This window comes from Oryza brachyantha, chromosome 2 (genome assembly GCF_000231095.2).
Source record: "Oryza brachyantha chromosome 2, ObraRS2, whole genome shotgun sequence".
In the NCBI taxonomy this organism is placed as follows: Eukaryota; Viridiplantae; Streptophyta; class Magnoliopsida; order Poales; family Poaceae; genus Oryza; species Oryza brachyantha.
Window position 1 is genome coordinate 3,584,493 of NC_023164.2, and position 17,749 is coordinate 3,602,241.

The 17,749-nt window shown below is 44.7% G+C and overlaps 3 protein-coding genes across 3 annotated transcripts; 2 read left to right on the plus strand and 1 right to left on the minus strand.

The window, feature by feature from the left end:
* Positions 1–1,132: 1,132 nt before the first annotated feature.
* On the minus strand, positions 1,133–5,160 carry LOC102701887 (PTI1-like tyrosine-protein kinase At3g15890). The gene is made up of 4 exons (XM_006646954.3): positions 4,968–5,160; positions 4,155–4,314; positions 2,885–3,147; positions 1,133–2,060 (listed from the first exon to the last, which is right to left on the minus strand). Exons 1-4 carry the CDS (start codon positions 5,000–5,002, stop codon positions 1,385–1,387), a joined length of 1,134 nt encoding a protein of 377 aa, XP_006647017.1. The 5' UTR covers positions 5,003–5,160; the 3' UTR covers positions 1,133–1,384.
* A 3,101-nt stretch (positions 5,161–8,261) lies between these two features.
* Positions 8,262–10,397, plus strand: LOC102708870 (DNA ligase 1). Its single transcript, XM_015834131.2, has 5 exons — positions 8,262–8,425; positions 8,738–8,790; positions 9,624–9,830; positions 9,923–10,003; positions 10,087–10,397. Exons 1-5 carry the CDS (start codon positions 8,372–8,374, stop codon positions 10,247–10,249), a joined length of 558 nt encoding a protein of 185 aa, XP_015689617.1. The 5' UTR covers positions 8,262–8,371; the 3' UTR covers positions 10,250–10,397.
* Positions 10,398–11,715: 1,318 nt separating this feature from the next.
* LOC102701609 (premnaspirodiene oxygenase-like) lies at positions 11,716–13,714 on the plus strand. Its single transcript, XM_006646953.3, has 2 exons — positions 11,716–12,659; positions 12,746–13,714. Exons 1-2 carry the CDS (start codon positions 11,754–11,756, stop codon positions 13,367–13,369), a joined length of 1,530 nt encoding a protein of 509 aa, XP_006647016.1. The 5' UTR covers positions 11,716–11,753; the 3' UTR covers positions 13,370–13,714.
* Positions 13,715–17,749: the final 4,035 nt, after the last annotated feature.

Below are 17,749 nucleotides of genomic sequence, written 5' to 3' on the forward strand. Positions count from 1 at the left end.
CAATTGTCATATGTTCTCAATTCTTTTCTTCATATTGACTGAACTTTTGTTAGGAAACTCTTTAAAATCCTCATGGAGATATCCCATCATTCTCTTACATGTCATCTAAATAGTTATAGAAGAAAATAAAAACAATTAACAAGATAGATTAATGTGTGATGTATCACTACGTAAACATGCAAGATTAAATTTTGACTTCTATAAGTTGTAACAAAAAAATATGACTTCTATAAGTTGTAACAAAAAAAAATGAGTTTAATTTGTTATTTTTGTTACAAATTGTGGAGGTTTGAATTTAGACATGTATGTTTGTGATATATCCCATATTAATCTATGTTGTTATTTTTTTTCATAACTAGGGGATCCCTTGAGGTAATCCATTTCCACTTTTGTCATGGAATTTTTTAACATAGAGTCCACAGGGTAGTAATCTTACTGAAAATCATACGAATTTTTTTGCTCTTGATTCATGGCGGGGACATGCACAGAAGCTAGCTTTGCGAGGATCTGTTTTTTGATCTCTCTCTCTCCCCCCCCCCCCCCCCCCCCCCCCCCGTTTCTGGTTTTCTTCAGTTTTTCTTTACAACACACACAGATTCTCTCATTCTAATGATCTGCACTGCACCAAACATACTCCTATGACACCGTTGACTTTTTATATTTAACCACTCGTCTTATTCAAAATTTTTCTCCAAATATGCAAAATTACAAGTCATACCTAAAGTTCCTATAATAATAAATCAAATTATAACAAAATAATTAATAATTATATATTTTTTAATAAAACGAATGCTCAAACATAACCATAAAAGTTAACGGTGTCATATTAAAAAAACATGGAGGGAGTACATACATTAATACTAGCAAGAAAGCAAAAATGAAATATTTTAGCTCCTTCCTTAAACCTCGTTGCCCCTTCAGAATCTATATTTCATCCTGTTATTTCAGATACTATTTCCTTAGTCGCCTTTATTCTTTCTAAAAAGATATGTCAAAAAATGGTGGAGTTCTGCATGGTGAAAAGATCCTTTCATTCTCAGAATGGCTCTTTAATACCAACAGGCCTGGTAATTGCACATATTTTGCACATAAGCAATTGATGAATCACATAGCTGGGAATCATAAGAACACAGGGAACAACATGCTAATGTTGGGATCAGCACCAGATATGCAGAATTTTACAAGCCATGGTACAACCATATCGAAACAGATTGAGATAATTAACCATACACAGCACAGATAAGTATATCTGTGAGGTGGGTAAGGAAGCACCCAAACCTGTCAAATAACAAGGCATAAACACACAAGCAGAGGTAACCACACAATGCTCCACGAGAGGAAACATGAACTCCGCGAGAGACAACTTACAACTCTATGCATCAAACTACCTAGCTGAAGGTACTGTCTCACTTGAATCAACTGCCTCATCTATAGTATCTGCTTTTGAGGTCTTCTCTTCTGTGATGCAATCTGAACTATCAGGACGAGATGAATGTGACGAGTCCTGGAAGGAGCTGGTCAGGTCAGGCTTGAACATCTCATCATTCTCCAAGTTGGATAGCTTCTCAGCAGACTCTCCCTTGAGCAGCTCGACTACTTCAGACATTACTGGTCTCTGTTCCTGTTTGTTCTGAGTGCATGCGAGCCCAACAAGCACCATCCGCTTCAGTTCAGCCTCTTCAAAGACATCCTTGAGCTTTGGATCAGCTACTTCCTTGAACTTTTTGTCACGGGCAAGTGGAAGTGCCCACTCAGTGATAGTTAGCTTTGTAGTGGGGTTTAGCTTCTCGACAGGCCTCTTCCCACTGGCAAGTTCTAGCAGCAGTATTCCAAAGCTGAAGACATCACAGCTTTCAGAGGCCTTCCCAAGCATGGCATATTCTGGTGCAAGATAACCGAGTGTACCCTTCACCTTTGTAGTGACATGGGTTGCACCATCTGGAATGAGCTTTGCAAAACCAAAATCGGCAACCCGCGCTTGAAAATTCGAGTCCAAGAGAACATTGCTCGACTTGATGTCCCGATGAATGATATGTGGCGTCGCATGGTGATGAAGATAGCTGCAATGTAGGTAGATTTCAGATATAAGATTACTTCTACTTCATGTTTTGAGAACATTACCTAGGAAGTGTTTAATTTGGAAATTAAGAATTCCATTGAAAATTAAGGTCTTCTTGTGGTATCTTAAAGAAGGGGTAATACTAACAAAAGATAATCTAGCCAAGAGAAAATGGAAAGGTAGTCTTTGTTGTAGCTTTTGTAATTCCAAAGAATCCATACAACACCTTTTCTTTGATTGTATCATGGCTAGGTACATTTGGAGTGCATGTTTTTTCACGTTCGGAATTAGACAACCCCGCAACATAACCCATATGTTTGGAAATTGGTTGAACGGTGTTGAATCTAGACTTAAAAAAACAAATTTGGGTCGGCATTGCTGCAATTTGTTGGGCCTTATGACTCAGTAGGAATGACGTCATTTTTAACGGTTCCAATCATATATCTTTCTTGCAGGTGATATTTAAAGGAACCCATTGGGCAAGGCTTTGGTCTTCGCTTCTTAAGAAAGAGGATGCCGATGCAGTACAAGCTAGTTGTTGTGTGCTGGAAAAAAGAGTCTTGGAGTTTTACTCTACTTTCGGTTGGAATTTTAGAAGAAGAATCAAAGCTTAGTCTTTTGCTCTTCTGTATGGGTCCGATAAACTTTGCTATCTATTTCCCATGTATTGGGAGAGTCTACTGTACTTGTGACTCGTTTGGCTGTGCACACCCCACAAGGTGTGGAGGCCAGGTTTAATCTAATCCATTATCTAAAAAAATGTTCTGAAAATTGTCATACTGTTTCAGCGTAATGAATATTTCAAAAAGATGTCAACATGCTTACGCTATCCCTTCTGCAGAATCAATAGCAATCTTCATTCTTCGTTCCCAACCAAGATGGCATTCAGCTGCATGCTGCCCATGAAGGTGAGAGTGCAAGCTCAGGTTTGGCATATAATCATATACTATCAGGCGCTCCTGGCCTTCGGCACAATACCCGCGTAAGCTCAAAAGGCTCTTGTGTCTCACTGTTGCCAAAACCTCCACCTCAATCGCAAATTCAGTTTCAGCTTTGTTGCTCCAACTCTTGAGCCTTTTCACTGCAATCTGTCCCATGTAATTAACAGAAGCATTAAATCGTGGCAAAAGTTAATTATTATTTCCTAACATTGAGTTGAACAAATAGGAGGTAAACAGTAAAAGCTCATACTACATGGTACCTGTGATATATGAAAAGAAGATAAAAAAGTATGTCATATAAATAGATTAGCATTGTAGTTCTTTCTTTTTCTGCCCCCCCCCCCTCCAAAAAAAACAGAGGTCTTACTGGTCTCTTTTCTGTCATGTGTTTCATCAAAAAAAACATCATGCAAACGAGATAAATCTATCGAAAAGACTTTAACTATCAAATACTTTCCAAGACCCCATATTGACTTGTGTTTCATCAAAATATCACTATCAACACATGACTTGTTTTTTTTTCTGGCTCCTAGTAGACTAGATGAGGAAATACACTGAGATGCACAGTAGTCGTCTGCCTTTGTGAAGACAATGTGATTGTCAATAGCCTCATATTCCGGCTGCATGCTTTCTTCTGCCCTCATTTGTGTTCACAACTCCCAAAGTTCCAATTTTGATTCTATCTAGTATTATCTAGCTTGTGATCATGCAATCCATGACAAGACTATTGGTATGTGCTAAAAATGATAATTAGATAACTGACGGTCTGAAGCTAAGAATAAGTCAGTTGCCTACTGAGACCAAAACCCCGTTAGACATGGCCTTAAAAGTGCACGCAGGTCCAGTTTTGGATGGCCATCATCTTCAAAGAATATGCGCAGGCGGCCTTTAGAAACGACAACCATTTTATACTCCTAATTAACACCACTTGAACAAGAGCAATGCTGGAAATGGGACTTAAAGTCAGTTAAACAATAATCATGAGCATCACTGTGTCTGGGTCCCTCTTCCTCTAGTGCTTTGTCATTTTTCCAACAAAGCCAAGTAGAAATATTAACAAACTAATGGCACAGAAAAAGTAAAGTTCGTGCGGTGTTGGACTGCATGATTCTTGCATTTCTTCATGTTTTTTTTTCTCAAGAAGAGCACCGTACCTGTGATCCATCCCAGAGCTGGCCCCAATAGACGCTACCGAACCCACCCTCACCAAGCTTGTTGTCATAGTTGAAATTGTTCGTCGCTGACTGAAGCTCCTTCAGCGAGAAGATCCTCCACGTCGTCTCCTTCTTCTTCTTCCTCCGGCCCGGTAGAATCCTGAATACCAGAACAAACAGATGAGCTTCATTCTTCTCCAAAATTCAGTATGGACTCATCCTCCCACCAAGAAATTGGCACATTATAACGAATTGATACTCCGTAAGAGACAAGGTTCTACTATGGGCATTCTATTTCAGATTGTTGAGCAACAGCTGCAGTCCCCAAAATAAGCAGAGGAATTGCATGCATCATTTGGTTCATCCACTGAAAAGAGGTGATATCGTTGTGTGCTCACACGATTAATCAGCAAATCAAACACCGATACCCTCTACCACAAAACTTGATCAGTATCTCACCATTTCCCCAAACAAAACCCCTTTCTGCTTCAGGACAGCTCCCGGCTCCCACAGCAACATTTCTCCCCCCAAAAACGAGCATTCACAGGTGAAATTAAACAAGACAAACCAGATTTGAGCCACTCCATAATAAGCTAATCCACATGAAATCCCCCCACACGCACACAGCCGAACCACAGAAACCAAACACAAACGAAATCCCAGGTGTTTACTGCCGATTCCTCCGAAAAAGTCAAAAAAAAAAAAATCCTCATACCCTGCCAATGAGCAAGCAAGCAGCAAATCCCCCCTAAAAAGTCAAACCCCAGCAAGAACACGAAAATCCCAGCCCTCAAATCGCCGGAAACCACTCACCCGTCCGACCCCTTGCAGCAGGAAGCCCACCCCATCGCCGACAGCACAGGAGGGGACCCACTCCACACAGCTCGAGCCCGACAGCGCTCCTAGCGTCACCGCCGGCGCCCGCGAAGGAGGAGGAGGAGACCGCGGCTCTCTTGCCTCTTCCTCTTCCTCGGGGTGGTGGTGGTCGTCGCCGTGGTGGTGGTGGTGGCGTGTGTCGGCTCGGCTCGTCTTCGTCACCGCACCGCACGCAAAGGCAGCGCCGCGGCTGGGGCTGCGGCTCGGCGCGGTCCGCTCACCAGCGGAGGTGTCGCGACCGCCCAGGTGGGTGCGGCGCACGTGGCGGCCTGCGAGTGGCCCGGTTTGAACCCGCTGCGGTAACGGTCGGTTTTATGGCGGGGGCGGTAACGTCACGCGGTGGGTGGGGTGGAGCTACTGACGTGCGGGCCACCACCGACCGACCGATGACCTGGCGGTGGGGCCCGCGCGGGTGGGACCACCTGGCCTCTGGGCGGATGGCTACGTTTGACCAAAAGGAAGATTCGTGGGTGAGACCTTTTCTGGGATGGGTTAGTACTCAACCTAATTAAAAACATAAATAGTACTATTAAAAGCATAGTAAATATTTTGCTAGAGTAATATTTTGTTCGGTTAGGACGGAAGTTTGATCAAAAATTAATTTATTAGTATATGATTGTTATAACATAAAATTGATATTATTAGATTCGTACTTGAAAATAGTTTCTTGTAATATACTTTTATATTAATAGAGTAATCTTGATAAATATTTATGAAATGAAAGGAGCAAGGGTGTACCATGTGTTTTTGTTAATGCGTTATGTACAAGCAGTAGTATAATAGCTGTATTTTTTGACCAATTCAATCAGAATTCGGCGGTAGGCTTGCTTACCTAGATTTCTCTATACTTCTCAAACTGCTAAACGGTGTTTTTTTATAAAAAAATTATATAAAAAATTTTAAAATATTATATTAATCTAATTTATTTTTTAAATTAATAATTAATTAATTATATACTAATCTGTTACTATATTTTTCGTCAAATAATCTACCCTAAAACTCCATCTGCCGAACTCGGTCTACGTGTTTTTATTTTGTTGTTGTTGTTGTACACTACTGCTGTAGTGCTCCAGTAGTCTTGGTTTGTCTCATTTATTACGTGAATGTGTCACACCAATTAGATGACCACGACCTCACGCACACACAGACAAATTTTTGTTGGTGTTGGTTTCATTTCTCTTATGACAACTTGGCATTGAAAATTTAGACCGAGGTGTTGTCTTTGACAGATTAAACATACCAAGGGGAGTAAAATTAACAGTATAGGACAAACAGCTAGCTGCTCCTTTTTTAAAAATTTATGCTCATGTTATAAGCTAAACTTTATATTTTAAAATTTAAATTTGGAGTTGATTTTAAAGTTTTTTTAGTATTTACTTTTTGATCGTGAAAAACATGTATGCAAAAGTTTTATCTATAAATTAATTTCTGATAGTTAATAAGTTGTTTTACTTAGCTTATGAAAAATAAAAAGATAAGGTTGATACAGTATAGCTACCACGTATGTGGAATCCGTGTAGATATTTAAAATTGATGTAAGACAGGTGCAAAAAGTTAGACAAACTCCTCGCCGTTAACTGATTTGTTTTGGCTCTCATCATTTCACGAAAACTAATGATTTAATGGTGTGTGTCACAAAACTATAGATTTAGCACTAATATTTTTTTCACAAAACTATGAATTTAAAGCATTGTATCCCACAACTATAATTTTTACATCAAATTTATCACAAAATTATAAATGTTGCGACTTAAGAAATAATAAACTTTTGTGATATAAGACATTAAATTTGTAGTTTTTTGATAAAATTTGGTGCTAATATGTAATTTTATGATACATAATCATGTAGTCTGGTGGTAATTTGGTGAATGTAGTTTTGTGGTAATTTGGTGAATGTAGTTTTGTGAAATTTACTCAATATTGTTTTAACTTTGATCGTCAGTATATAATATTGTTACTGGCGATCTAAGAATGATGTTGCTAGATTTAATCGTGATACAAAATATTCCAACATACAACATTTTCAGTTTAAATTAACGGATACATCCTCGTAGGTACAATTGGTTATAGTATACTGAAGATGGCAGAAATGCTTATATTTGTGAACGGATGGAGTAAACCGAAAAAAAATCCATACTTTATTATGGTTTTTCCTATATATATAAAAGTACTCAGAGAGTGGGAAAGACACAGACATAATAACAAACAAAAAAATAAGAATTGAAAGAGACAAATGTCCCTCGCAAAAATCCATAAACCAGAGTCGAGAGACTCCTGTTGGGGTCATTGAGGTTAGCTATAGCTGTAGCCACGATGCAGTAGTACTAGTACATATCAAAGTGATTAGTGAGTAGTGACCCATCACTTTAGATTAATAAGTACCGGTGATTGACACGCTTCAATCATGGCTTTGTATCTTTGTGCTTGCACAAGCCTCAAGCGACCCCAAAGCAGACGGTAGGATGTTCTGCAGGGATTTTGTAATGTCATCATCCAATGGACTTGTTCATCTCGCCTCTGCAATCATCACACTAATTTAATCCAATATTATCACAAATAATACTTTAGAAAGCCTAATTTGACCAACCGGAAAATGACGTAACCAGAGCTTCGCTTAGTTTTATTCCAATGCAACCGTATTGAATTGGGCAACTTAAAATGTGAATCATGAATTAAACCAGAAAAGGTCGGCCTAGAAAGATTTGTGCTCCACATATATGAATGAACCAAATAAAGGCCTAACCGCCCTGGAACACCACAACTTTGATCCAAATTCGCTTAAAATTGCTCACATTCATGGTAGAAAAAAAATACACATACATAAGTTGTTAGATTTTTTTTCCTCAGACATATATATGTGCACTCAGGCCGCATTTGTTCCCAGATTCCCTCATTTTCCGCCTCATTTCTACGCGCGCTTCTTCAATCGCTAAACAGTGTGTCTTTTAAAAATTTTCTACTGAAAAGTTAAATTAAAAAATCATATTAATATTTTTCAATTCTTATAATTTATATTTAATTAATTATATATTAATATATTACTATATTTTGGGCCTGCTAATTTTCTTCAGTTTTTCCCCCAATTTTGGTTTCATTCTCCAGATCAAGATGGGCCCTTGGGCTCGTGATGTGAAGGAAATTTACCTACGGCCCATTTGAATATCCTACCACGAGGCCCATAAGGCCCAAAGCCCAAATAACATCTCACCCCGCCGCGGGGGACGCCGCCTAAAACCCTCTCTCCGCATCCCCTCTCCTCCTCGGCGGCGGCGGCAGCGGATTCCACCACAAGACGAGGAGCTCCCCTCCGGCGAGTGGTGCCACGCTGTGGGTTGTGGAATATGGACAGCGGGAGCGACTCCGACAGCGCGCCCGAGGAGCTCACCGCCGTCCAGGTACGCCCGCCTGTGGTCTCGCTCTCGCCCGAACGACTCCTGTGTCCGGGCGGCCTTGGGTGCGGCGCGGGCGCGGGCGCTGTGCTGGTAGAGCGGTTAGATGCGCTCTGCGTAGGCGGCGGCGGCGGCGTGCTGCCGTTCGCCGGGTAGCTCCTCGTTTTACTGCGCGTGAGAGCGGAGAAGCGTGTAGTAGTAGTCCTAGCGAGCTGGAGCTAGGGTTGTTGGTTGTTTACTTCGATCTAACCTTCGCGATTCCTCGTCTTGAAATTTTGTTGTTAGTGCTGACCGTCGTTTCCTGTTGATTCCTCGCAGGGTGTTGAGAAGCACGACGAGATCAGTAAAGTTGAGAAGGACAGTGCCATCCGGTGTGTTCCTTACTCTCGTGCATATATATTATCAGCTTGAATGTTTGATGACTGGATGGATAATGAACAAGCTGCTGATTGTGCTAACTGATCTGTGTTGCTTTTTTTTTTTTTTTTGTATTTTTGCATTACCCCCATGTGATTACTTGATACTTCTCATAGGAGGATTTATGCTTGCAATATCTTAATTAGTTGGTATCTAGTCTCAATTTGTGCTTATCTGTTTATTCTGCCCCAGTAGATGTATTATAACTTTGTTATGCTTGTACTGGGTTGAACTAAAATCAAATTTGTGTTGTTGATGATGAAATTCTAACAGATGATGTCATCCTACATATTGATCTGTACCGTTTTATGTTTAATGCAAAGTGTTAATATATACTACTGGTGGTCTTTAAATGTCTATGGTTCCTATGTCATGCATATAACACATGGGGGTGTTTGAGATGGCTAATATTTTAAAATTGAAGGATTGTCGGATTTTTGTGAGAGCTATTTGAGGGTATAAATGACTAAGTTAACTACTATAAAGTGAAAACCTTGTTCTAGAAAAGTCAGATGAGTAACTTTTACAAAGAAAACTTATGCCCAAAACACACTGTATAGGAGCTTGAAAAGCGTGCCCGCGGAAATCCGAACTCCATAAATGAATTAGAAAGTAGTAATACTGTTTTCTGCAGCAACCTGGATTGATATTTTGCTTTTTCACTGAAACATCCATGGGAGCTCACTATCTGAATCCCATTGGATTATTCAAACATCATGGTGCAGCTAGCATTTCTGCTGATTGTAAGTTCTAGCTTCTCTGGCCTAATATAGTCGTGTGATCTCAGAGTATCACAGCAGGAGAAAGAGCGGAGGAGAAGATGGGCCCAACGAAGAACATCATCAAAACCAAATAATGAGGAACCTCTGGATTTAAAAGATAAAGATACCAAACAGGAGGAGGAGAATGAAGGTAATGAGGAGAACGAGGAGCGCCATACTATTCCTGGCATGCTCCCCACTGATGTTATTGAAATGCTTGCAGCACGTGAGAAGTATGTATACTTTCCTTGCACTATTTGGTATTCAATATTTTTTTTTCAATTTTGTGGACTTAACTGGTTGTTGCCTTCCTTTTTTACTTCAGGCAAACCTTCACATCTGACTCTGAGGAAGAAATCACGAACCAGAAGGTTCAGAAAAGGAAGAAGAGATTGAAAACTTCTGGGTACATTTCATGCCTCGTCATCTTATACGAATTTTCTCGAACTGGTTACTTATGCTAGTGTTTCTTTTCCCATCGTTTGTCAGGCCTGAAACAATTCTGTTGAAAGATGTTCGCTCGACACAGCATGTGAAGAATGCCCTTGATTTCTTGGAGAAAAGGAAAAACCAGGTGCCAAGATCCGATGCAGTTTTGAAGAATGCCAATAAGGCGTTGCGTCTCCTTTCATCGAAGGGAAATTTTTTTTAGTTGAATATGGTAATTGCTGAGCAAGGGGTTCTCTCAATTTGCTGTTTGGTATGCTTTCAGAGACATTTATGTTCCAGCGGGGGTGATCTTTTTGTGCCTTATTTGAGATGAATTGGTTTACATTGCACAACTGGGCATATTGATGACATGAAAATGTATAATACGAATGTTTGCAAATGCAGGGGTGATTGTTTGACTTCTTCGTAGAAAAAGGCGTGCGACATATTTGCAAACAAAAAATAATTTATAAATAAAATTTTTATATACGACATAGTTAATTACTTATTTGCTAAAGAAAAATGGAATTGTTCTATTATTACCGTTGGCATATATATTTTTTGAAAGAAAACACGCAAATCCAATGAGACATCTGTGAATGTTTTAATGGTACGTGGACTTTAATTATTTTCCGGTCACTGCTCCACAAATATCAATTTGTCACTCACGTTGGAGCGCATGTTATTATTCAGCAAATTTTCCCAAATAGAAATCATATCTCAAAGGGCTAACAAAAGTTTAAGTTAAATTCCATCGTGTACTCCTTCCATATTAGCTATCTCAAACACAATCTACGTGGGACAAGGAAAAAATAAAGCTTTTACAAAATATAATGAAAAATATTTAAATTTTATAACATAATATAATTATTTATATGCATCATTGTCTTTTCACTTATGCTTACATTTATAAAATCAAAAATTTAAATTTAACCTTAAATTTGGATTTTATTTTTTGGGGTTTTCATTTTATTGAGTCTTTTCTTTTAGATTGCTAATAACACGTTATTCACAAATTATTTTTTATTTATAAATATATTGTTTCTCTTTTCTCTCTTGAGAAAGCCCAACAAACACCCCCAAAGATGGTTCCCAACCAATCAAAAGCCGAGAAAGACAATCTAAACCATTAAACATTCAAAAATTGTTCATAAAAAGGCTTAGGAAAGACAATCTAAACCATTAATTCAAAATTTATTCACAAAATGACTAGTAAAGTGTTTTTTAATCCAACCTTAATTTTGCTAAATAACTTACAAATGTCTGTTATATTATAGAGTAACTCGTACGAGAATCTCCACTGCAACCACCAAACTCGTATGAAAATTTCCACCGTAGCCGGCAGCTGGTGGCGCAATCACCGCCTAAGACAGAAAAGTGGTAGACTACTAATTTATACCTAGCTGCAGCATGGACTCTAAGACGTAGTGTGTGTAATATATAGGACCATATATTAATACTTTGTAGGTAACTATTGTATAAATTAGCTATTAGATTGACTATAGATAAATTAAAGCCAGTAGCTGGTTCAGGCGTCTTCGCGCCAACGCAAAGTCCTTAAAAATGCTAAGGACGCCATCGTGGAAAGCGACGCGAGGAAGAAGAAGAAGACGACGACGACCAATTAGTCACAGTCGCAATTGACTTAGCCGAGCTGCGCCTACCCCGTAGCCGGCCGCCACACTCAGCCTGAGCTCGATCGTGCGCGAGAGCGAAGCGATTTGGCCATGGACGCCGAGCTCGCCGCCGCCTACTTGCTGCTCCTGGCGCTCCTCGTCGTGCCGCTGGTCTACTTGGCACGCCGCCGGAGGTCGGGGAGGCTGAGGCTGCGGCTGCCGCCGGGGCCGTGGGCGCTGCCGGTGATCGGCCACCTGCACCACCTTGCCGGCGCGCTCCCGCACCGCGCCATGCGGGACCTGGCGCGGCGCCACGGCCCGCTCATGCTGCTCCGCTTCTGCGAGCTCCCCGTGGTGGTGGCGTCCTCGCCGGACGCCGCGCGGGAGATCATGAGGACGCACGATGTCGCCTTCGCGTCGCGGCCGATCGGGCCGATGCTGCGGCTCGTGTTCCAGGGCGCCGAGGGCGTCATCTTCGCGCCCTACGGCGACGGGTGGCGCCAGCTCCGCAAGATCTGCACCGTCGAGCTCCTCAGCTACCGCCGCGTCCACTCGTTCCGCCCCGTCCGGGAGGACGAGCTCGGCCGCCTCCTCCGCTCCGTCGCGGAGGCCTCCTCCTCCTCCTCGCCGGTGAACCTCACCGAGCGGATCTCCGCCTTCGTCGCGGACTCCACGGTGCGCGCCATCATCGGCAGCCGGAGCCGGCACCGCGACACGTTTCTGCGGCTGCTGGAGGATGGGCTCAAGATCATGCCGGGGATGAGCCTCCCGGACCTCTTCCCGTCGTCGCGCCTCGCCATGCTCCTCAGCCGCGTGCCCGCCAAGATCGAGCGCCGCCGCCGCGGCATGATGGACTTCGTCGACACCATCATCCAAGAACACCAGGAGAGCAGAGGCGCTGCCAACGCCGCCGGAGTAACCGGAGACGAGGACCTGCTCGACGTGCTCTTGAGGCTCCAGAAGGACATGGACTCCCAGTATCCGCTCACCACCATGAACATCAAATCCATCCTGATCGTGAGCTCTCTTCACCGTCGCCGGCTACTTCGCCTCATCAAACCCACATCTATCCTCCTCATTTGCTCTGTTTCTCCGGCATCCAGGACATGTTCGGCGCGGGCAGCGACACGTCGGCGACGACGCTGCAGTGGGCGATGGCCGAGCTGATGCGTAACCCGGAGGTGATGCGGGTGGCGCAGGACGAGGTCCGGCGAGAGCTCGCCGGGCACGACAGGGTAACCGAGGACAGCCTCGGAAACCTTCGCTACCTCCGGATGGTCATCAAGGAGACGCTCCGGCTCCACCCACCGGCGCCGCTGCTGCTGCCGCGCGAGTGCGGCGAGGCGTGCCAGGTGCTCGGCTACGACGTGCCGGCCGGCACGATGGTGCTCGTCAACGCGTGGGCGATCGGCAGGGACCCGTCGCGCTGGAACTCGCCGGAGGAGTTCTCGCCGGAGAGGTTCGAGCGCTGCGAGAGGGACTTCCGAGGGATGGACTTCGAGTTCATCCCGTTCGGCGCCGGGAGGAGGATCTGCCCCGGCATGGCGTTCGGGCTGGCGCACATCGAGCTCGCGCTCGCCGCGCTGCTGCTCCACTTCGACTGGAAGCTGCCGGGAGGGATGGCCGCCGGCGAGATGGACATGGCGGAGGCGGCCGGGATCACGGTGCGCCGGCGCTCCGACCTGCTGGTGCTCGCCGTCCCCCGTGTCCCCGTGCCAGTGCAGTAGGGAGTGTGTAATTAGCAGGGTAATCTCAATTACTGTCAGGATTTACAAATAATTTCATGTGATTACTGATCAGCATTAGTTAAACTGTCTCCATGATTACCATTATTAGTCAAAATCCAATCCCATCCCATACAAGAAAGGTTTGAACACAACGGGAGTACTCAGGACTTAGGAGGATGGACGTGGAGTTCACGAAAATTTGCCATTTTGGCCATGGAACAGGCGGCTATACTAAACTATCCTCAGAACCGCGGATTTTTCTAAAATGATCATAAAACCGGTGCCTCCTCTATAAAATAACCAAAATACCCCTAGAAAAAAAAACAAAGAAATAATCTTGCTCTCTCGTCGCCCTCTCTCGCTCTCTCCCTGGTCCTCTCGTCGTCTCCATGGCCGGCGGCGACGACAGCCGCCTCCCCGGCCGGCAAGCTGCCAAGCCCGCCGCTGCCCAACACCCCCTCCTCCCCATGCCCCTGCAAGGCTGCAACCCCAACGCCCGATCTGCCAGACACCGCGATGCCGGTCGGCGTCGGTAGCGCCAGATCTGGCCAGGGCACACGACAGCGGCGGCTCGGTAGGCCAATCGCCCCATGTAGCAGGTCGGGCCACGATACTTTCGGCGGTGCCTAGTCTAGCGGCGTCGTCCCTGGCAGCCTCGCCTCGTCATCCTCGGCACGGGCGGCAGGGCTCGGCAACTCACCAGCCAGGGGAGGCGGCTACCGGCGGCGATGGGAACAGGGAGAGGGCGACAGGAGAACACACCCAGCCGAGAAGCCAAATCCTCTTTGTTTCTTTGTTTTTCCCTAGGGGTATTTAGTGAAGTCGCCTGGTTTTGGGGCTAAAATAGTAAATTTCTCGAAGTTCATGGGTTGGTAGTTTAGCACTCTATCTTTTCGCCTTTTCCTTATGTTTATAAGCCAAAATTTAAATTTTTAACCTTAAATTTAAAGAAGATTTTAGGATTTTTTTCACCGAAGTTTATTTTCCTGTCTTAGTTTTTATATCGTTAAAATATATATATATATATAAATTTATTCATAAATTATTTACGTTTGCAAATATGCGCTTTGAGTTTGTGCTCGCATCACCATTGTGCTCTCTCCGTTTTAGATACTTATGCTTAATCTAAAATCAAAATTCTAGAAAAATACAACAAAATCTCCAACACTAAATTGATTTTATTAAATAGATCATTGAACATATTGTGAGCATATATTTATTTTATGTTTAACTACCAAATACCCATGCTTTGCTATGGAAATATACTACCAAATATCATAGACTTTTTTTATAAACTATGCTAATATTACTTGAACTGAATTATTCCATAATAACAAGAAAACTAGAAAAGCAAGGGCTAATTTATAAAATAAACTATAGAAATGTCACGCCTAGAAATTTCTTGCCCGAATTTCTGAACTTAATTGTGTATTAAATTTCCTGTCTAGGACCAGCCAGGGTACACAAAAAGACAATGTTGAATACATAACCATCGTTTTTAGAAACAACTGAAAATAACACTTATTCTAGCGGAAATGCAGCGGAAAGAAAAGGTAGAGTAGCTCCAGCGGGTACGGCTCTAGTCCACAGGCAAAGCTTCGACGGCAGATCAGCTCACTCCTGAGAGGCACCTCCATCGGACTCGACTTCCAGCTCTGGTGGGGAAAGTTAAGCAAGGCTAAGTACAAACCACCGTACTCAACAAGTAACACGGAAAATGGGGAATGAATGATGCATAGGGATTAACAAGGGCAGGCTAGGGTTAGTTGCAATAAAGCAGCAGTTAAACAAATGATAGAGATTAAAAGGAATAAAGGTAATTGAATACATTAAAGGATAAGTAAAGAGCAGCTGTAAAATACCATAACACTGTCCAACACTACACCACGTTGCAACAGGCCCAACCACTACTCAACGTTACACCACGTTGCAGTAATCCCGAGTGACAACCAGTTTACTCAAATTATTAAAGGTTCACTAATCACAGTGAAGCTGGGAGCTCGCCCGTAACCGTGGGCACGACTATTCGAATAGTTTATACTCTGATCATAGGTGTACTACTGTACCCACAAGACACGACTCCAATACACTTGAACGTGTGCCGAAATACCACCACGGCATACCGGAAAGGAGACCGTGACAGGACCCGTCACATAACCCTCCTTATTTAATCACACCACACTTCAGGTTTCACCCCCTCCTTTACACCAAGTCGGGCAGTCCCTTCTTGTGCCTTGGTAGATCCGGAAGCAGCAGAGGCTTTCGTTACACCACGATTGCCCGTCCATACTCCATCACGCCTACCCTTGCCTCGGTACGTCAAATAGTTCGAAGTCATGCTTCAAATCCCATCTTACCCATTTCGGCATGTGGTTAGCACTTAATTACTTCCAGGGTTTCCCGTGAACTGGTCCTTAATTGCCATGGGTGCGACTCTCAAAACCTTGCACCCACAGCCCACCATTATCAATATTTTAGTTGACATTAACCCGAACCGAGTAATGAATCATTATTACAGCTATTCCGAACTAGGCATGATTAAAGGTGATCCCATGAGCTATTTGTTCTAAGCACGGCTAAGCATTAACTTAGGCCTAACTCTAATTAAGTTACCCCTGGTCCAGCAATGAATAAAGTTGGATAAACAACGGCATAATAATAAGGTTTACCCGAAAAAAAGTAAATACAGTTAATACTTTAATTAAAACAATGCACATTTGAATAAAGAAAGCGGGGAATTTGCAATAATGGGTCCAATATGATCAAAGATGAGTGCCACTTGCCTTGCTCTGGCCCCTAGGGAACTTCGGCGACGATCTCGAAGTAAACCGGCTCTTCGACGGGGTCCGAATCTAAGCGACAAAACACAAAAATAAATAAAACAGGCACAAACTCTACTGAAACAGCAAAAGAAAGTATTTTTAATGGATTCTTGACAATTTTATGGTTTAATGAAATTTGAATGAACCTAAACGGAGACTAGATGAATTACTTATGAATTTTAGAAGTTTTCTGGGTTTTTTTTAACTAAACAGAAAAGTCCTAAATCAATTATTGCGCAATTAATGGGGCTGCTGACGTCAGCGAGGAGAGAGGAGGCGCTGACAGGTGGGGGCCACTTGTCGGTGGGAGAGAAGGGAGAGGAGAGGCTGACAAGTGGGTCCCACGGGAGGAGAGAGGGAGGAGGGGCGCGAGGCAACTGACGGGTGGGACCCGTCGGCCGGTGAGAGGGGAACAGAGAGGGGAAGGAGAGCGGCTCGGGCGGGTGGCGGCAGCCGGCGGCGGCGACAGCGGTGGTGCACGGCGCCGGCGACGAGCGACGTCCGGCGACGGCGCGTGGCACACGGCCGAGGCGGTGGCGCACGCGGCGCAGCCGGGCAAAGCGGCGGCGACGGACTGGCGCGGCGACCGGGCGACGAGCGCGAGCACACACGGGTGCGGGTGGCGGCGGCTTGACGACGGCGTCGCGAAGGCGACGACGACAGCAGCGAGCGGCGGCGGCGATGAGCTCCGCACACGTCCGGCGACGGCTGCGGCTCGGTGGCGATCGGCCGGGAAGGAAAAGAGAGATGGGAGGAGGAAGGGAACACTTACCAGCGGCAGCGACCGTGCGGGTGAGTCGGCAAGATCGAGGCGGAGGTGACGGCGCGGCTGCACGGTGACGACGGGCGGCAGAGGGCGTGGTCGCACGTCGGCGGCGAACGGCGGGGCACAGCGGCGGCTTGGTGGCGGAGGGGAAAACAGCGGCGACGCGGCGGCGGGAAGGGGATTTATAGTGCGGGGAGGCCGGCTAGGGCAGGGCGGAGGTTGGAGACCGAGTCGGGCGCGGCGAGGTCTTGGCGGCGGCGGTCGCGGCGGTGGTTGCAGCGGCGACGCGGCGTCCGGCTCGGACGCGGCTGGCGCGGGCGCGGGCGAGCTGGCGCGGTCGCTGACAGGTGGGCCCCACCTGTCAGTGGCGCGAGGGAGGAGGGAGGCAGCAACAGACTTTGCGGGCGCGACGCGGGCGAGCTGGGCCGAGGCGGCGGCCCAGGCGGAGGCGCGCGCGCGGGAGAGGAGCGGGAGGTCGGCTCGGCTGGGCCGGCTGAGTGGGAAGATGGCCCGGCTCGGCTGGGCCGGCCCGGGAAGGGAAAAAGAAAAAGGAGAAAAAAAAAAGAAAAAAGAAAAAAAAAGAGGAGGAAAATTGGACTTCGGCCCAATTTGAGAAGGAAAGGAAAAAGGAGGAAAAAAGGAAAGCCCCACTTTTGTCGAGTTTTAAATTAACTTGTTTGGCCAAATTTTATACTTCTGCAATTTGAGTTTAAATCCAGTTAATCGATTTACGAGACTCGATTTAATTGAATTAATTTCTTTTAGAGGGATTTTTCCTGAGTTAATTAAGCC